The sequence below is a fragment of the Rhipicephalus microplus genome, chromosome 2 (assembly GCF_043290135.1).
Source record: "Rhipicephalus microplus isolate Deutch F79 chromosome 2, USDA_Rmic, whole genome shotgun sequence".
Lineage (NCBI taxonomy): Eukaryota > Metazoa > Arthropoda > Arachnida > Ixodida > Ixodidae > Rhipicephalus > Rhipicephalus microplus.
Genome location: NC_134701.1, coordinates 290,335,398 through 290,352,547, shown reverse-complemented (window position 1 = coordinate 290,352,547; position 17,150 = coordinate 290,335,398). Strand labels below are relative to the sequence as shown.

The following is a 17,150-nucleotide window of genomic DNA, read 5'->3' as shown; positions in this document are numbered from 1 at the left end:
GGTCGAGTGCCTTAATTGTTGGGGGGGGGGGCTATCTAGGCAATCCATCAGAGTTTGTACTAGTTCAGTGTTTTCTGTGTTTTTGTATTAGTTTAATATTTTTCTATACCAACTATTATATCTCATTCTTAAATTTTCGTTTAATCCTTGAGATGGTTGGTTTATCTTTCATTGTTTGTATCAATTAAGAAAACGTCCTGTTAGGTTAATCGCCGCTTTCGTTGCAATTGTCCATAAAAACCAAGGAACAAGCAACCAAATACGCCGTTTGCCCCATCTTGCCGTCGGTAAAGGTGGCAAGTAAACAGTTCTTCGAATGCAGCATCAGGTGTCCTTACACACCATTATCATCAAGAAAATGCGTAGCCATAACCCTGCGTTTTAGCAAATGACCCCGTTAACTTGGCAAAGGGGGCACCACCCCCTTGCCACTCCCCTTTCCTCCCCGTGCGCATTGCCTGTGTCGCAATCCCTTTCTCTTCCTGTGTTTATTGCCTATGTCGCAATACCCATTGCCATCCTGTGCACATTACTGATGCCGTAATCACATTGGATATAGCTAATAGCCTTTGACCTCCATTCCGATAATAGCCTTTGACCTCCATTCCGAATTCAGAAAAGTAAGGTATTGGGCTAGTTCGCCTTTGTATGATTGAAAAACGTCGCTACAGTTAGAGCAAAAGAAGTTAGGAAGAACGCACTTCACGCTTCTCGCATCCATTTCGCAACGTGTGTCGTCCCTAACTTCTATTGAGATAGCAATTACATTTACAGTCTCGGCTGGTTTTCGCCACCACCGCCATTGTTCACGTATATGCATATGTATTTATATATATATATATATATATATATATATATATATATATATATATATATATATATATATATATATATATATATATATATATATACGAGGAAGGAGGCACTAGCCTCCTCTTTCTGCGCAGCGAACATCGCCTTTCCGGCCGGGCTCGTCTGAGCGCGCGCTTATCTCGCCAGTTAACAGGGGAAAGGGGGGGGGGGCTTGTGATTGTCGCGCTATCGCGGCAACGATCCGCGCGCACCTTGTGCCCCCATAGCAGACGGGAGCTTCTACGGGCTGCCCTCTCAACACCAACAGACGGTGCCAAAAGTCTACCTGGAGCGGCTGTTTTCTCTTACACCAGCGTTTTGTAGAGTTACGTGAGATCGAACCTAAATGAGTTGACTGCCAGCCTCATTTCGTATATCAACGCCGTCACTATGCACAAGCCTTGTTGTGGTGATCTACTGTGGCCGCGCCGCAGGAAAATTGGTTACTTAGAAAGCGCATGTTTACTACAATTAATATTGCTCCTAAAAATGCTAGCCTTATTTCGTAAAACATTCGAACTAGTTGCTATGGCAGTTATTGCTTGGCCGTTTTTGGCGAAACTGCTTTTTCCTTTATCTCTAAAATTAGTTTATTTAATCATGGCGGAGTGTTATCTACATAATCTGACTTTACCGCAGGCCAAAGTAAACCTAACGTTGTCTGACTTCCGCTACGAGAAGCTTCTGCCGGAGACCGGTGGGGGCGGGAGCTATCACTGGAACGAGACCGTCGAGCCGCCACCTCCACCACAAGAGCGCCGCATGGCCAACTACTTCGACCGGATCATTTCGCGCCTAAGCTTCAACGGCCTCTCGGTGAGTATCAAACCTTTGCCATTCGAGTTCGGCTTGTGTAAACAATGCGCTGACGTGTATGCACTGAAAGAAGGCCTGCAAGAAGGAGTTATTAATAAATATGTGGCAAATTCAACTCCCTATTTCACATTTACGGCCGAGTGTGGTGACGATTAATAACAGCCTACCTCGACTAGCACGAGGAAAAGAACGAAACTAGAGGATAAGAACAGCCGACCAAGATACGGGTCCTGTCACTTGGTTCTCTCTTAATTCGCGACAATTTATTTTTATATATTTCATTATTTATTTTATTTATGCAAACAATCATTTGTTCACAATATTGCCACTGTCCTGCGAGAGCGTTGCAGTTGGGCAGTAAAAGAAAAGATGTCAAGATGAATCCGTACTAGCTCGCTCAAGTTGCAATTCTCATACAAGAAAAGGTGTGGTTCACACTAAATTTGTGCCACTGGGTCGAACAGTCAACAGTGAGTCTTACTCTGAAGTGCTCAACCGGTTACATTGCACAACAGGAGTCGAGTCGTCTGAGAATAAATTCGTGACATTTGGATCTTGCACCATGACATCGTGTCAAGCCACACCACGCCCCTTGTCTCCGAGTAGCTGTCCAAGTGCGTGGTGGTGGCGGCAAAATCATTTATTAGAAATAAGCGATGTATATGCAGGGACCGCCTCAGAAGAGGACGGCACCCACAACTAGTACGTGGTAATCCCTTGCACAGGACCCCATTGGCGCCGGCTGCTGCCTGCACTCGTCAAACCAAGGCATTTTGGGCCTTGTTGGGAATAAAGTGTCGTGACATGCCACCACGTCCATTACTGTTGCGACTTTAGGTCACGTGGTCCTGACCAGAGCCAGCCGAGTCTCTGGAGCTGGAGCTGGTAATAAGAACGTGTATATAGAGTATTTACATATTTATGGTAGCGTGACGCAACATGGAAGGACGAAGCACACCCGAGCGTCTCTGCGCTCGCGTTTCATATCCTGGGTCTTCCCAAGCTTCCTTGCAAAGGAAAACAATTGAGCCCAGGACACCACAATCAGATCATTCATCTTCCTTTCCGCACCCGAAGAGGGCAAGTCAAACACCGTTTTCCTCTTGATACAGAAAAGGTGGAAAGGCACGCCCAGTTCGTCGCACGGTGAGTGAGATATACATACAATACTTCATGCGACAGCACGGCACAACCAGCACAGTGCAATGACGTGGAGTCGACCCATGGGTGTGGCAAAGTTCAGGTTCGACACATCAATAGCTGATCAGGCGTCGAAGACGCGAACGCACCAAAGAATGTGGGAAACGTCCTCGTAGTCTGAGCCCAGACACTCGGTTCATTGTTCGATGTGCTTTGACGACCTAACCAACACAGAGGTCACGACAGCTATGGCTGCAATATTCCTTTCGCCCGCTCAATTTGCCCAGTCAATATGGCCGTCTTCCGGCTTCACCACGGCTTTACAACGAGTGACGTCAGGACCTCTCCTCAGTTGTTTCTTTCATGTGTGCGAGATGCAGTAACTCCGATGAGCGAGACAAGAAGCACAGAGAGATAGAAGAATAAAGCAAGAATTAAAGAAAAAGATGTCAAAACTTAGCAAAACAGCCACAGCCAGGACTGTCTATAGGTGCCTATTACCTCCACTGTCTCTTTAAGAGTATTGCGCTTGCGCTGCAAGTTATGGCTATTTTTTTTATTCTGGACTTTCTCATCATTTTTAAAGAATCATTTCGCCTGCTTCGTTTTGCCCATAACTTATTGGCAATTTTTATAGCCAGACAATTATTCTAAATAAGCTGCACAATGCGAATATCTTTCTCAAGAACATTTCTAATACGGAGTAGTATAATTGGTCACCCAACTTTGCACACAGGTCTGCTTACGTGCACACAGATCACACAAGTCGGACTGTACTAATATTGTTACATCCTTCATCTTCAGTTATATTCACTTGTTATTACATTTCATATTGTGTCAAATGATTGCCAACGTCCTCTACACATCTTTGTACTTTCTAATTCTTCATAGACTTGTGTAATGCATATACCACAAAATGAAACTCCTGCCAATGCATTCAATTCATTGCACTTGTTCTGAATCAGTCGGCTTTGTTTTCTCTCTCTCTCTCTTTCATGTCTATACGATTGCAGAGTTCATGATGTTCCCTGGTGCAGCTTGTTGATGTTTGTTGATGCTGATACTGTAAAAGATGTGATACCTTAGTCGAGCGTTTCTTGGTTTTAGCCTCACAGGCTCTATGAATTCCTAGTTGTATTGGTGAAGAATAAATTATTAATATAATAATCAGACATGTCCCTAATAAACAAACTCAAGTAGCAGGATTAAATTTAATGGCAGTAAACGCCATGGTAGCATTGCAAAAAAAAAGATACGTACCAAACTTCTCATAATCAATTGAAGGCATTGCTCACGGACTGATAATTTTTAAAGGAAAACGGGTAGAAATGTAGCGAGCTGCAATGGACAGCCTTAATTGCGAGTATCACAAGAGAATTTTTTCCTTCAATATGCGTCGAGCGCTGAGAAATGAACATACGTCTGAAATATAGCTGCTACGTGCAATAATACGAATCACCTTATTTTGGTTATGCAGTAATGTGAACATGGACCTATTTACGCCGGATATGAATGGTGATGGTGCTGGCGAACGTGTTCGTGGGAGCCCAAGGAAAGCTGTGATTGCGTAACGGTCCGCCACCTTCTGACTCGACATTCTGCGAAGAGCCAGCAGTTATTTTACAAAAACGTAAAGTCGGTTTCTCTGCCGCAATCGCCTCAATGGTCAGCCAAGGGCACCGCAATGGCTCGAACAACAGTGGACACTCCACACTAGCTAACTTTTTCACGTACAAAAAGCCAATATATCAGTTAGCGCGACCTTTTCGTTTCCTAAGTGTCTTTGAGTGGTTACTAGCCGCTTTCCAATCAATTGCTAATGCCGAAACCCTCGGGCTTCACACGAGAAAGCGACGAAGGCGTTGCTGATATTTCTTTGAGCAACCGATCTCATTAAACGACTTTGACGCTCCCACGCTTGAGTGTGCGTTTATTTCTCTATAATTTTAACTCTTTCTCTCGTTCTTTTTTTCTTTTTTTCTGCACCCTTTCCACAGTGCAAAGTATAAAACGGGATGTTTATTTTCTGGCTAACCTCCCTGCTGTTCACTTAACCTTTATTTCTCTCTCTCTCTCTCTCTCTCTCTCTCTGACATGAATGCTTCCTCCCATTGCCATCAAAAAGTATAGCTCACATCTCTCACTTCTGCGAATTACGTAACAACGGCAAAACATCTCTTAGTGCATTGTTCTCCGCAACTATCAATATGACAAGAAGTGGAGTAGCTTGCAAATTTATAAATGAAAAACTAGAAAAAACCGTATATCGTTCTGTTTGTAGACATTCGTGTTGGCCTAGATCAGCTCATTTTGAAAGGCCGTAGAGTAAAAGCGTCCGTCACTATGCGTACGAATGAGACGCTACCGTCACACTGGCAGAATAGATTGAAAAATGTCATACGAGACAGACTGGCTAGTTTTACTAGAACCTTTCCAGTTGCAGTAAATGGAATCGTAAGTCTACTATGTGCAGGGAAGTAGAGTTTGGTCGATAGTCGGCACATTGAAGACGCGTCTGTTGTTTTTCTTCTGCCCAGGGACCTATCTCATTCTCTGGAAGTGATCGCGTCGGCATCACGGAATTCCAGCAGAACCAAGGTGAGCGCTGGACGAATAAACGGGTTCCATGCAAACAGTGGTGTATAGCCAGGGGCTGAAACACAGGGTCCATGCCACCCCCCCTTGAGATTTTTTTCTCATTGCATAATACATGCGACAAAATGGCTCTGCCACATGCGCCTCTGCCCAGCTCCCACTTGGCGTCATAATGCTGGCCCCCAAATAAATTTCTGCCTAGGCCCTTGCATGCTATGTTCGGAACGGCGCGCTATGCAATGGATATCGGCACCGCATGTCGGAGCGGAGCCACTGCTTTGCTTCCTTGCGAGGGCAGGCTTGTAACACGCACACGCACACACGCACACGCACACACGCACACGCACACACACACGCACACACACACGCACACACACACGCACACACACACGCACACACACACACACACACACACGCACACACACACACACACACACACACACACACACACACACACACACACACACACACACAATGATGACACTGTGTGATAAAAGTGTGGCGCAGCAGCGCACAATATAGTACTCACACCAGCGCGGGACTGTGGTACGCCGGCCACGCAACGACCAAGTTTGCTTATCTCTTGTTTTGGTTCACAAAAGAAAAAAAGAAAGAGACGAAATAAGTAAGCTGAGCAAAACAAAGCCGGCGAACAACCAGTGAATCATGCGCAGCTATGTTCGCTTCATTAGTTACGTCCGTATTGCCACCCGGACAGCACCGCCATACGCTAATGAGCGATGTGAAAGGAACATCGGAACCTCGACAGTGGAGGGCCCTCGATCTGATCCGACACGTGCTCCAAAAGGCGGCTCCTCACCCCTCGAGCGATCGCCAGCGCGGTGAACGTGCTAACGCGCAGAAGAAACAACAGCTTCAAACTAGCTGGGTTCCATTGCATGCACGCCCCGCATCCTCGACAGGTAGCACGAGAGCCTGCGCTGCAGCGGTCGTGCGCGCCGCTATTGTCTGCGCCCGTTATGTATGGGAGCACGCTATTACTGCTGTAGCGGTTCATTCTTATATAGTTGGCTAAGCTGAGTGCACTGCCCTAAGTAGCTGCACACTAATTGGGCACTCCTGCATCGCGTCGTCTCTTCGTAAGAGCTATCCGCAAAATAAAAAATAATAAAGTGGGTAGGTATGCCCCTCAAGTAAAAACTTCTTCACTGGGGCTACCACTTGGTTAATACTTCGACTAGTTTTAGAAAAAAAACACCTATTTTCGTTACTTATTTTTGGGAAAACAGCCTCCTCCATCAAAATTTTGAAAAAAATAGTGTGTGTCTGTGTGTGTGTGGGGGGGGGGGGGGGTACCTCTTTTGGCTACGAGCCTGAAAGTAGAAAGACTAGACGCGGGAATGTGCAGGTGGGAGGCATACACCATGGGGTGTTATCGCAACAGAGACAGGAGCCCCGCCGTGGTGGTCTAGTGGCTAAGGTACTCGGCTGCTGACCCGCAGGTCGCGGGTTCGATTCCCGGCATCGGCGGCTGCATTTCCGATGGAGGCGGAAATGTTGTAGGCCCGTGTACTCAGATTTGGGTGCACGTTAAAGAACCCAAGGTGGTCAAAATTTCCGGAGCCCTCCACTACGGCGTCTCTCATAATCAAATGGTGGTTTTGGGACGTTAAACCCCACAAATCAATCAATCAATCAAAGCAACAGAGACAGGAAGCCTGTAGACGACCTTGTGCACATTGTTCTTGCGATTCACATGACAGTGCTTATATGAGCTGGTTGATAAATGTTCAAGGAAATGAGAAACTGCGCGAAGCACAACACATTTTCATTATTATTATTATTATTATTATTATTGTTGTTGTTGTTGTTGTTGTTGTTGTTGTTGTTGTTGTTGTTGTTGTTGTTGTTGTTGTTGTTGTTGTTGTTGTTGTTGTTGTTGTTGTTGTTTTCTGCAACACTATTAGTCTGCGCTGTTTCTGTCCCGTGCATACCGAAGCACCAATGTATACGTGGGGTAAGGGATAATTGTCAAGCCGCGATTGAGTGGCTTCTTTCCTCCTCAACCATGTGCTTGTCTATGCATATCTGGAATAGAGACTTACACTCAGACTCATAATTCGGAGGGAGGTAAGGCGCTACAATGGCGGTGAACCTTCGGCATCTCCTCCACAGGTGGGCTCTTGCGCAAAGTGGCCCTGTACATACCAGACTCCAAAATGCTGGACTTCTCCTGCATTAGGTGCCGCCCGATCATCTGGCAAGGTAACACTTTTTCGCCTCTGGTGTGCCCCAAACGAGTGTCATGCTTGCCCGTCACTACCACGCCAGATTTGAATCTCGAACTGAAAGGTTTGAATTGTTATTATTTCCGAGCACACGTCCTTCTCAATCTCAACCCTTTGCGTGGCAAAACGCACCGTAACGTTGTATAGCCTATTCGCAATGAGCGACATTAAAAAATAACTTCGACAGCGGCGCTCAAAACTGTGTGTGCCATCATGTTATCATCTTACTCGTTTGTTAACGTGTCTCAGTTATCACGGTCTTACGTCATTGTTTTATGGCTTTCCTGTTACGTTACAAAGAGGCTCGTGAAAGACACCGAGGTTGACCAGATTATATCCTACGTGTGACGTTACGATTTTCTAAAGCTTTTGTGTAGGAGGACAGTACAGTGTTGCCAACCACTTCTGTAAATACTCTGCGTCATGTTCAAAAGCATCCTACTTTACCCTACACAACTTTTTTACCACTCTGCATTTTATCTCAGCCCTGAAATATCTCAATCTAAGAGTATTGCATTTGAGACTTCACTGAACGACGTGCAGACGTGTAGTGGCGCTGAGTTTGGTCTAAACTTCAGGAATTTCAAAGTTAGTTTCCAATAGAGACTAACAAACATGAAAACAACAAATAGAAAAAAAGAAAAGCTTTCCGGCGTTTGTATGTAAACAACATTGACTCGTAGCTGGAAAAGCAACTATAGGAGTCTCATCGGGCGCTGGCAGAGTAAGCTAAATGGCAACAGACAGCGTTAAGCGGCACGTCATAGAAGTGGAAAATACGTATTCGTTAGCAACAATACAAAGAAAGCGGCCCTGCAGTGTAAGCAGCGCGTCTGCGCTAGGTCTGACCCGCCGCGGTGGTCTAGTAGCTAAAGTGCTCGGCTGTTGACCGCCGAGTACTTTAGGAGTACAGGTCGCGGGATCGAATCCCAGCCGTGTTGGCCGGATTTCAGATGGAGGCGAAAATGCATGAGGCTCATGTTCTTGTATTTAGATGCACGTTAAAAACCCAAGGTAGTTGAAATTTCTGGAGCCCTTCGATATGCCGTCTCTCATAATCATATGGTAGTTTTTTGACGTTAAACTCCGCAATTATTATATTATATGCTAGGCCTACATGAAACCGATAGGCGTAGGACCAACATAGGTCAGTTAAACAGGTCGACATTAAAAAAAAAAGACAGGAATACCGAGGTTAGTCAGCGATAAGGTGCACAAATTTTGGCTGTGCATTGCATAAGTTTTTCTTTATAAATAAGTTTTTCTTTATTTATTCAGTTGGACAAGTTTAGGCCGCTATGTAAAAAAATAAAGCCAACAAATTTTTGAGTTTGCCTAAGCATAGGTCATAGCCCCGTTGTAAAAAAGGAATGTTTTTAATCGATCCACTTGTATTCTGCTATCTGGAAAACCCATATGATTGCTTAAGCATTAGATGAGTGGAAGGCGAAAGCCATTTTATTTTTATTCTTCTCATTCGATATGTAGTGATTGCCTCAGTGATTGGAGATACTGCAGGCTTTTGGCACGCCGCGTGCATCTGGGTTCCGCTCCAAATTACTATTCTATGTATTGACGTTGTCATTTAGCACCAGCCCCGGTTTAGTTGCCATCACGGCGTCTTGTAATTTCGCAATTTGTCTTGTCATGATGAGGTGGTGCCCATGATATTTTTTTTGCATCAGTCGCGTTGACGCCTATGGTCCCGTTTCGTGTTTGATGAGGCATCTAAGTTTTTGCCGTAATAACTGGAACGAATGTCATCAGAACATTTGCCCCTCCCCGCAACGAACGAATGGGAGGTGATGGAGAAAAAGAAACGAAAACATGAAAGAGAAAAACAATAGAAGCACAGAATAGTATGAAATATAATGTTCCGTCTCTGCCCTGTGACATGTGAATGAAGGTAGCGCCAGTTTTATGCAATGAAATTGTTTGGACCTCTTCCTCGCAAATGTCGCGTGGATCGTCCACATTTTTTACCTAGTCGGTGATGAGCAAAATGTAGAAAGTTTACCCTACGTTATCTAACAAAATCGCATTACCAGACTACTACCCTATACGCAGGCCGAAATATCCCAAATTACCTTACATATGGGGTTATTACCCTACGGTTGGAAGCACTGGCACAGTGTTTTGGAAGGCGGCATTTCGGTCGAGGATCGAGAAATAGAAGGTTTTTAATGAGTTAGGTTGAAATTTGCCTGTTCAATAATCCAGCACGCTACAATACAGAAAAGTGTTTTAATTCTTCATTGGGTTTTATGAAATATTGAATCATATGCACGTCATATATACACAACGTGTGCATGACAGGCTCAACAAGAATTTGCCCTCCGTTAATTGTTGTTGTGGTTGTGCTGAATTCCTTCAGTGATTTCAATATTAGTTCCGAAGGGCGCTCTCCTAGGTCTACAGGTTGTGTTAGTCTAGCAATGCTCATGATCTTCTTCAGCCTGACTACACCGACTGCAGGTCAAAGGCATGTTGCTTCAATTAACGTGGCTCTGCGATTGCTGTGGCCGTGTTATCCTCAACATCCTTACCTCATCTCTGAAAATCCAGTCTCCCAGAATCCAGTCAATCAAATAATGGTTGCCATTCCTTCGGGCTACATGCCCAGTCTTGAGCCCTGTCATTTCGATTTCGAATAAGGTGTCGTTTAATGCCAATAAGAAGTTACTTGAATAGCCAATTTTTCTAATTCTCACAGTTTGTCGATTTCCTCCCAACAGTATCATCACCCGTTGACGTCACAGCCGGTGTTTTTTTTTTTCGAGGATGCGGGGTAGATTCTTTACTTTTTAGTACATACGTAACAACTTGCTTTATAGCATCTCATCTGAATTCAGGCTTCACGCAGATAACTGGGGGTTTAAGAGTCTAGTAATTCAATTTATGATCAACATCATCTTGCATAATCCCTCACATCTTTCAGCGACTGGTGTAAAACGTGGCAAATGAACATTAAGTGTTGTCATGATGCCTTTCACCGATCAGTGCAGCCTTCTTTTGTTTAGATTTGTCAGATGGCAAGAATAGCGAAAGAGTAATCCACCAATGACAGAAGGGCTCTCGTGTTGTCATCTGCGCCCTTCTTTGTTAACCCCCTTGGTCTCCTGCGTGGGTACCCATGGGTACCTTATTAGGTACTCACTCAGGAGGATGATGTTTGACGCGTATACACGGGCAACAAACACTGACGCAAAGCTTTGCGTACCCTATTCAAAAAACAAAAATGTATAATATGGTCGTTTTTTTAACGCAAATAACGTACCAGCGCAGAATTGGTGCTCTATGTTTTTCCGTATACAGCAAACACTGCCTTGCTCAGATTTGAGTAGCAAATAGGCTTAATAATTTCGCCTAATTTGGTGCGAAACTTGTCCGACCCCGAAGATCTCAAGGCATGCACCAAGGTGATCTATGAGCCACATTTTGACAGTCATGTGTCTTATACAGAACTAATTTAACCTAACTTATTTAAGCAAGGAAAGTGCAGGGGATATTATTTGTAGTTTCTTAGCTGCATGAAGTGCAATGAATTTCATCGTAGTCCAGGCGGCCGCCTGGATTACAAGTGGCTCGGGCCTAACACTTCCAGGTAGTACACATAAGTACCCTACAAGAATGTGGGTGGGAGTGCGCTCTCTGTAGCTCGAATGGTACAACACCTGTCTTGTGGTTCGAAGGTTGTGGGTTCGCATCCCGCCAACAAAAAGTGTCATTTTTCGTCCTTTTTGCTTTCAATCTAAGTGAGGATCATTACACTAAAGTTGACGAAAACATAGGATCAATGTTCTCGTCGACCAATATATCTGTCGAAATAATTAGTTGTGTATAATACAGGGAGAAATGAGCCCCGCGGACAATACCACTCCTTCAGTCCTGTGTCTTGTGCTTGGCAGACGGTGAGCCCCCCGTGGCGAGACGCATCGTCAAGCTAAGCGTTGCAACCATCCAGCGCAGCGTATTCATCTCTGTTTCGGTACTGGCCACCGTGGGCATGCTGCTGGCCATCGCCTTCCTTGCGTTCAACCTCTACTACCGTAAGAGCAAGTGAGTTTCGTGAGAACTTTTCGTGCATTTATATTGGATAATCGTACATGACAATAGGCAACTGCACTCTGATAACAGTTTTTGAACATCCCGACACAAGTGCAAGAACGTTCAGAATACGAGAATAGACTAGAACACATACTCACCCACAGATGAATTTTATTCGAATGCACATGCCCAGTCAAACACTATTCTAATGCGACCACTCTTCACAAAGAAGCATCGAGAAAACTTAAAACAAAAAAAAAGAAACCACAACCGCTACCCGAAAATTCAGATTTTCAGCTGTACACTTGGAAGTTGCATGCATTTTTCAGGTCAAGATAAATGCTTTTTGACCTCTTTTCTTCAATAGTGGTCACATGGGTGACGAATATCCATTGTTCAACAGAGCATGCAGATTCGAATAAAGTTCAGGCCGCGGCAGTTGCACTTCACTGGGGGTGAAATAGTAGAGGCCCGTGTACTGTGCGATATTAGTGCACCTTTTTTTGTTTCTGCAAACTGAAAGATAACCTCATGGTATCCTGCACTGAATGAGAGGGAATGACCACAGGTTAATTTAAGACCTGCAGCAGTTGCTACAACATTCGTTTCAAAGACAGAGGAACAGCCCCGCCATGGTGGTCTAGGGGCTGAGGTACTCGGCTGCTGACCCGCAGGTCGCGGGATCGAATACCGGCTGCAGCGGCTGCATTTTTGATGGAGGCGAAAATTCTGTAGGCCCGCGTGCTCAGACATGGATGCATTGGAAAATACAAAACACAGTAATATATTGTGTAAGCGAAACAAACATGAGATTGATACACTTAGGTAGTTATCAGTCTTATAAGGGGAATTATTTCACTTGCGTGGTCTCGAGGAGTGTATTTCAAACGCAAGGTCCAGACTCATGTCTGTATTCATAATTTCTCGTTATAATCTGGACAGCTTTCGTAAGCTTGTTATTTCTTGCGTGAATAATAGTTTTCTAATAGTCCTGACGCAATGTCGTAGCCCAACTGATGAGCAGCCTTTAGGTAAAAACCGCGAAAGTCTGCCAAGTCCCAAACACGTAGCGCTCACCGAACGCGGTTGGGAAGCATATACGGTGCTACGTGTTTCGACGACGACGTCATAATGGCTCAAGGCGTATGTTCATTAACTTCAATGGTACTATTGTTCTGTTTACAATCGTTGCTCACACAGTCTCTGGCAGTGTTCACGCCAACTTAGTTTAATGTACCGGCGCTAACTAAGCGCCCAGGTTGATGTGTGCACTTGACTTATTCCAATGGAGTCCCCTTTTCGATCATAGTCTTTCTCATAAAGCAAACAGCTTTTTGTTGTTTCAAATACAATGCCATCGCTTCGTGTAAACAAAGCGCCCGCATTGCCTCAGTGCCATTCAATAACACGGTCACTGACCGCGATTTCCGTCTTTCACTCCGCCTGAGTACAACGTTTCCGTCGAATCCTTGTCGACGTGGCAGGCTGTGTTGTGCTTCGAAGCTGTACGCGTCGTGACTGTGACGACGGGAAGGGAAAAAAAGCACACACACATTGCTATCATGCCACTGAGTGAAATTTTTTGAAAGTCCTGACACGCATAAAGAAAACATGGTTCGTGTCCCTTCGCCATAAGAATCGCTGTAACGTGAAAATAAAACGTTTTTTTTAAAAGAAGTAGTTTAATGTTTACTGTACATAGCTATCAGAGAGCATGCACAATGCCTTTGGTGTTCGTAAGCTATAGCACGGTTTAACGTGGATGCACCCACGTCAACGATCGGTGGCCCATCGCCATCTCGATGGAGTCATTTACGTAACTAAAATACGTCACTAAAGTCTTGGTGGACCCCGGCATAAAACGCTTTTGTGTTCAAATGCTAAGTGTCATAAAATGGCACTTACTCAATGCGTTTGCGTTGAGTTAACTCGCAGACAGCTTTCTGAACCTCAGTGATCTTCATGTGGGGGAATGACATTCGTTAATCTGCGTTAAAGTCACGGCCGGCAGCCTGTATAATGTAACGAAAGAATGAAGTGTAAATTTAAAGACTTTTTTTTTGTCAGACATATGTATTAATTAGACTTAACAAGTTTAACCGCCTTTATATGCTCATATTTACTCATCAATGTAGACAGGGGAATGCCCGCCGCTGTAGCTCACTTGATATAGGGCAGTGAACGCGTTCTTCGAAGGTCGCAGGTTCGGTTCCTGCCATCGGCGAGTTTTCTTTTCGCCGACTTTTCATTTTTCACTCTTACATTATAATTGCTACTAATAGCATCATTTATATTTTTCTTGCAATCGCCGTTAGCCCTCTATAATACTGTGTCTGATGAAAATTGTAACGAATAGAGGCCTGATTTTTAGGCACCAAAAAGCACGTTATAGGCGCCAAAACTAGGCAGGCCAAACAGCGTTTTAGGCAAATAGGCTGGTGAAACAAGTTTTCGGCCTCCAACATGGCAAACGTGGGCACAATAAAATTTGCCATGAACGCATATAATTTAAAACGTAAAGGCGTGTGTGACCTGTATTTACGACAGGAAAGCAATAAATGTTTTTATGATGGCACGAAGACGTTAAAACGAGAACATAGCCATGAGGTTGCCCTTTTTCCCGCATGGTTTGCATACGACGGTCTCACCTTTCTTTTATTCTCGAGTCATGTGTCCACTCAGTCGAGTCAGAACACTCCTAGGTCTCTTGCTTTCAGAGATGGCTGAGAAGGGCAGCAGAGGAGCACAGAGCCAAACTGTTGACAGACCAGAAATTTCTCGTACTAACAGGCTTTTATCACGTTTTTCCCCTAATGGAGCGCACCTCAAGAATTAGCTAACAAACAAAACTAAAGCAGCGTGAACGTCACATTTTTTTTTTCTTTTGACCTTTATTCTCTTTTCCTCTGACGGCTTTTCATGGTTTTTTCCCCAACCGCTCGCGTCATGTCAGCGCAGCGGCGTTTGGAGACCGCCAAGTCCCGTTTTACTGCTGCTATAGTGGTTCTTTTGCGAAAGTTATTTGAACAAGAAAACTAGGTTGGAAGCATACAGAGTTCCAACTTTCAAGCACTGAATGTTGCTTAGTAACCTGAAAAACTTGGAGCATACGCTTGAGCTTCGCCTAGGGTATAAAACGCAATCGCGTGAATGAACCCTGCATCGCATCGCCTTCTCTGTCGCTTGTCTTGCTCGGCTGATTCATGTCGCAGGGAAAGAAGCATCTGTGCGCCCTTGTATTGGCCTTTTCAAAGTAACCCGGAATGATTACCACAAGTACAATTGCGAAGCTCCTACTACGACACAATAAGTTGGCCAAGTATCCTTTACTCAAGGCTACACACGTACCTGCGCATCTGCACGTCTTGTTATGCGGCTGCTAATAATTATAATTAATTATGGCCGTGTGCCCGTGGGCGAGACATTCTTCGCAAAGCCCACATGTACTGACGTCTGCTGTAATTACGATTCTGCCACGAAATATTACCTCTCAGGCACTCCTTACACGTGACATTCAGTGTTTTTTTTTTTGTTTTTACAATCATTCACGAGCATGGGCGTGCCACTGTAGCAAAATACCTGCTCGCCAAGCAGAAGTCTTGGATTTAGCTCCAACATGAGCCTAATTTTTTATTATTCACTTATTTACATCTATCTCAAATTTCTGCCCACGGCAATGGTGATTTTTTGCTCACAACCAACGATGCCAACTCTAGAAGTTTTGCGAAACAAACCTTTTGATGCTATTACATTGACAAGGGTCTGAAACTGCATGCAAAAATGAACTTTGAGGTTGAATAGCGTTCACAGAGGTGCTGACTTTAAAGTTGGGCATTTCTAGGCACTTATAGTCGTTTAGGCACATAGGCCAGAAATTGTCATTTATAAAAAACACTATAAAAGCACTTCTTGATCTCTGTTCATGCACTTATATTGAAGCGAAGCGATAGGAACGTAAGGAAAAAAGCAGGCATTTGCCTAAAATCCGGGCTCTATTAATGCGTGATGTAAGAAAAGTGAGCGTCACCCTCCTGAAACGAGACGACTGGGCAGGTACATCAAGCTGTCCAGTCCCAAGCTGAACAACATGACCGTGGTGGGCTGCTTGCTCGTCTACGTGGCAATCGTTGTCCTCGGCCTGGACTACGACACGCTGGGAAGTGACACCCGTTTCACCGTCTTCTGCACTGTGAGTATCCCTCGTTTCTCTTCGTGCAAGAAGGGGCACTGTGTGTGTTCTAATCATTGCTCTGTGTGGCTGAGAAGCACAGCCGACAGAATGAAAAACAGAATGGCCTCACAAAGATATCGCAGTTCGTTTCGCGCACTACCTCTGGGACTCATTCGCTGGATTTTGTGCGTGCCGCCTGGTTGTGCCCCCGCGATCTCTGACGACAGCGCAGCTCTGGCCGACTGGCTCACCCTATGCCATCTTCTGATGCCGACAAGAGCTCTCGCTGAGTGGTGTCCCGTCCTCTGACTTCACCATATTCATCTCTCCTATCTTCTCCTTACTTCCGTATGTGGCTGTCCCTGCGCCACTTTCTCCTCCCGATCCTCTATCTATCTCTACACCTTTAATTCCTATTCTATTTAATCTCTCCTTACCCCCATCTCTCGTGAGGTGCTGTTGAGGTGTCCTCCCCCTGAGAGACAGTTACGGGGCTCACTTTTCTTTTCATTAAGGAATCACCTACCCCGCGCACTGCCTCTGCACGGCTAGGTCGTATAGTTAGTTCTGTCTGAAAATTTCTATCTGTCCAAGGAAAAGTTACGCTTGAGCATTTTATCAGAACGAAATCAAATAGCGCTTTTCACGGTATATAGTGAGAGCTACAAAGAGTCCATCTTTATTGCAAGCCAATTTCAATACACGGGCAGGAATCGGCATCTCACTTAGTTTTTTTCTGAACTGTTCCGTGTTCCAACGAAAACTTTGCAGCCCAGCACCAGAACCCTCGATTCGCGCGTCTGGTGCATTTGAGATTGCACACCAGACGGGTGATTGAAATTAAACGCACACAAATGAAAAAAATTGGACGAAGGAACGACCATCCTCGTGGCTCGATCGTCAGGTGCTTCATTCGAATGTAGCTGCTTCTGTGCAACCGACAGCAAACTGTCTTTCCGCGCACTTTATTTTCCTCTCCATTTAAGTGCACTTGAAACCAACAAATAACGGGCCCTGTATTACGCTTTCTTTGAATTCATTGTTCGTTGGCCTCACCACAGTGAAGGAGTGCGAATACTGCCCGCTCTAGTGACTGAATGTCTCAAACGGGCTTTGAATTGCCATGCATAATTATGTTGGAATGCATATCCCATTACATTTGCTAATGTAACGCTGCCTTTCATTACCATATACGTATGTGGATCTATGAATATCAATATATTTTCTTTTTGTCCTTATTTGTCGTTTGACACTCTCATAACACTCAGGCGCGTAGCCAG

At 44.7% G+C, this 17,150-nt stretch overlaps 1 protein-coding gene across 4 annotated transcripts in view; it reads left to right on the top strand.

Moving 5' to 3' along the window:
- Nucleotides 1-17,150, top strand: part of GABA-B-R3 (gamma-aminobutyric acid type B receptor subunit 3) — a 207,209-nt gene that overhangs the window by 127,966 nt on the left and 62,093 nt on the right. For 3 of the 4 annotated variants that reach the window (XM_037429129.2, XM_075882246.1, XM_075882249.1), the window contains exons 8-12: nucleotides 1,492-1,668; nucleotides 5,346-5,406; nucleotides 7,540-7,629; nucleotides 11,561-11,711; nucleotides 15,753-15,888. In XM_037429129.2, the coding sequence (XP_037285026.2) occupies nucleotides 1,492-1,668; nucleotides 5,346-5,406; nucleotides 7,540-7,629; nucleotides 11,561-11,711; nucleotides 15,753-15,888 (615 nt within the window). The remainder of the gene's footprint in view (nucleotides 1-1,491; nucleotides 1,669-5,345; nucleotides 5,407-7,539; nucleotides 7,630-11,560; nucleotides 11,712-15,752; nucleotides 15,889-17,150) is intronic. The other variant, XM_075882248.1, reaches the window with a different exon arrangement.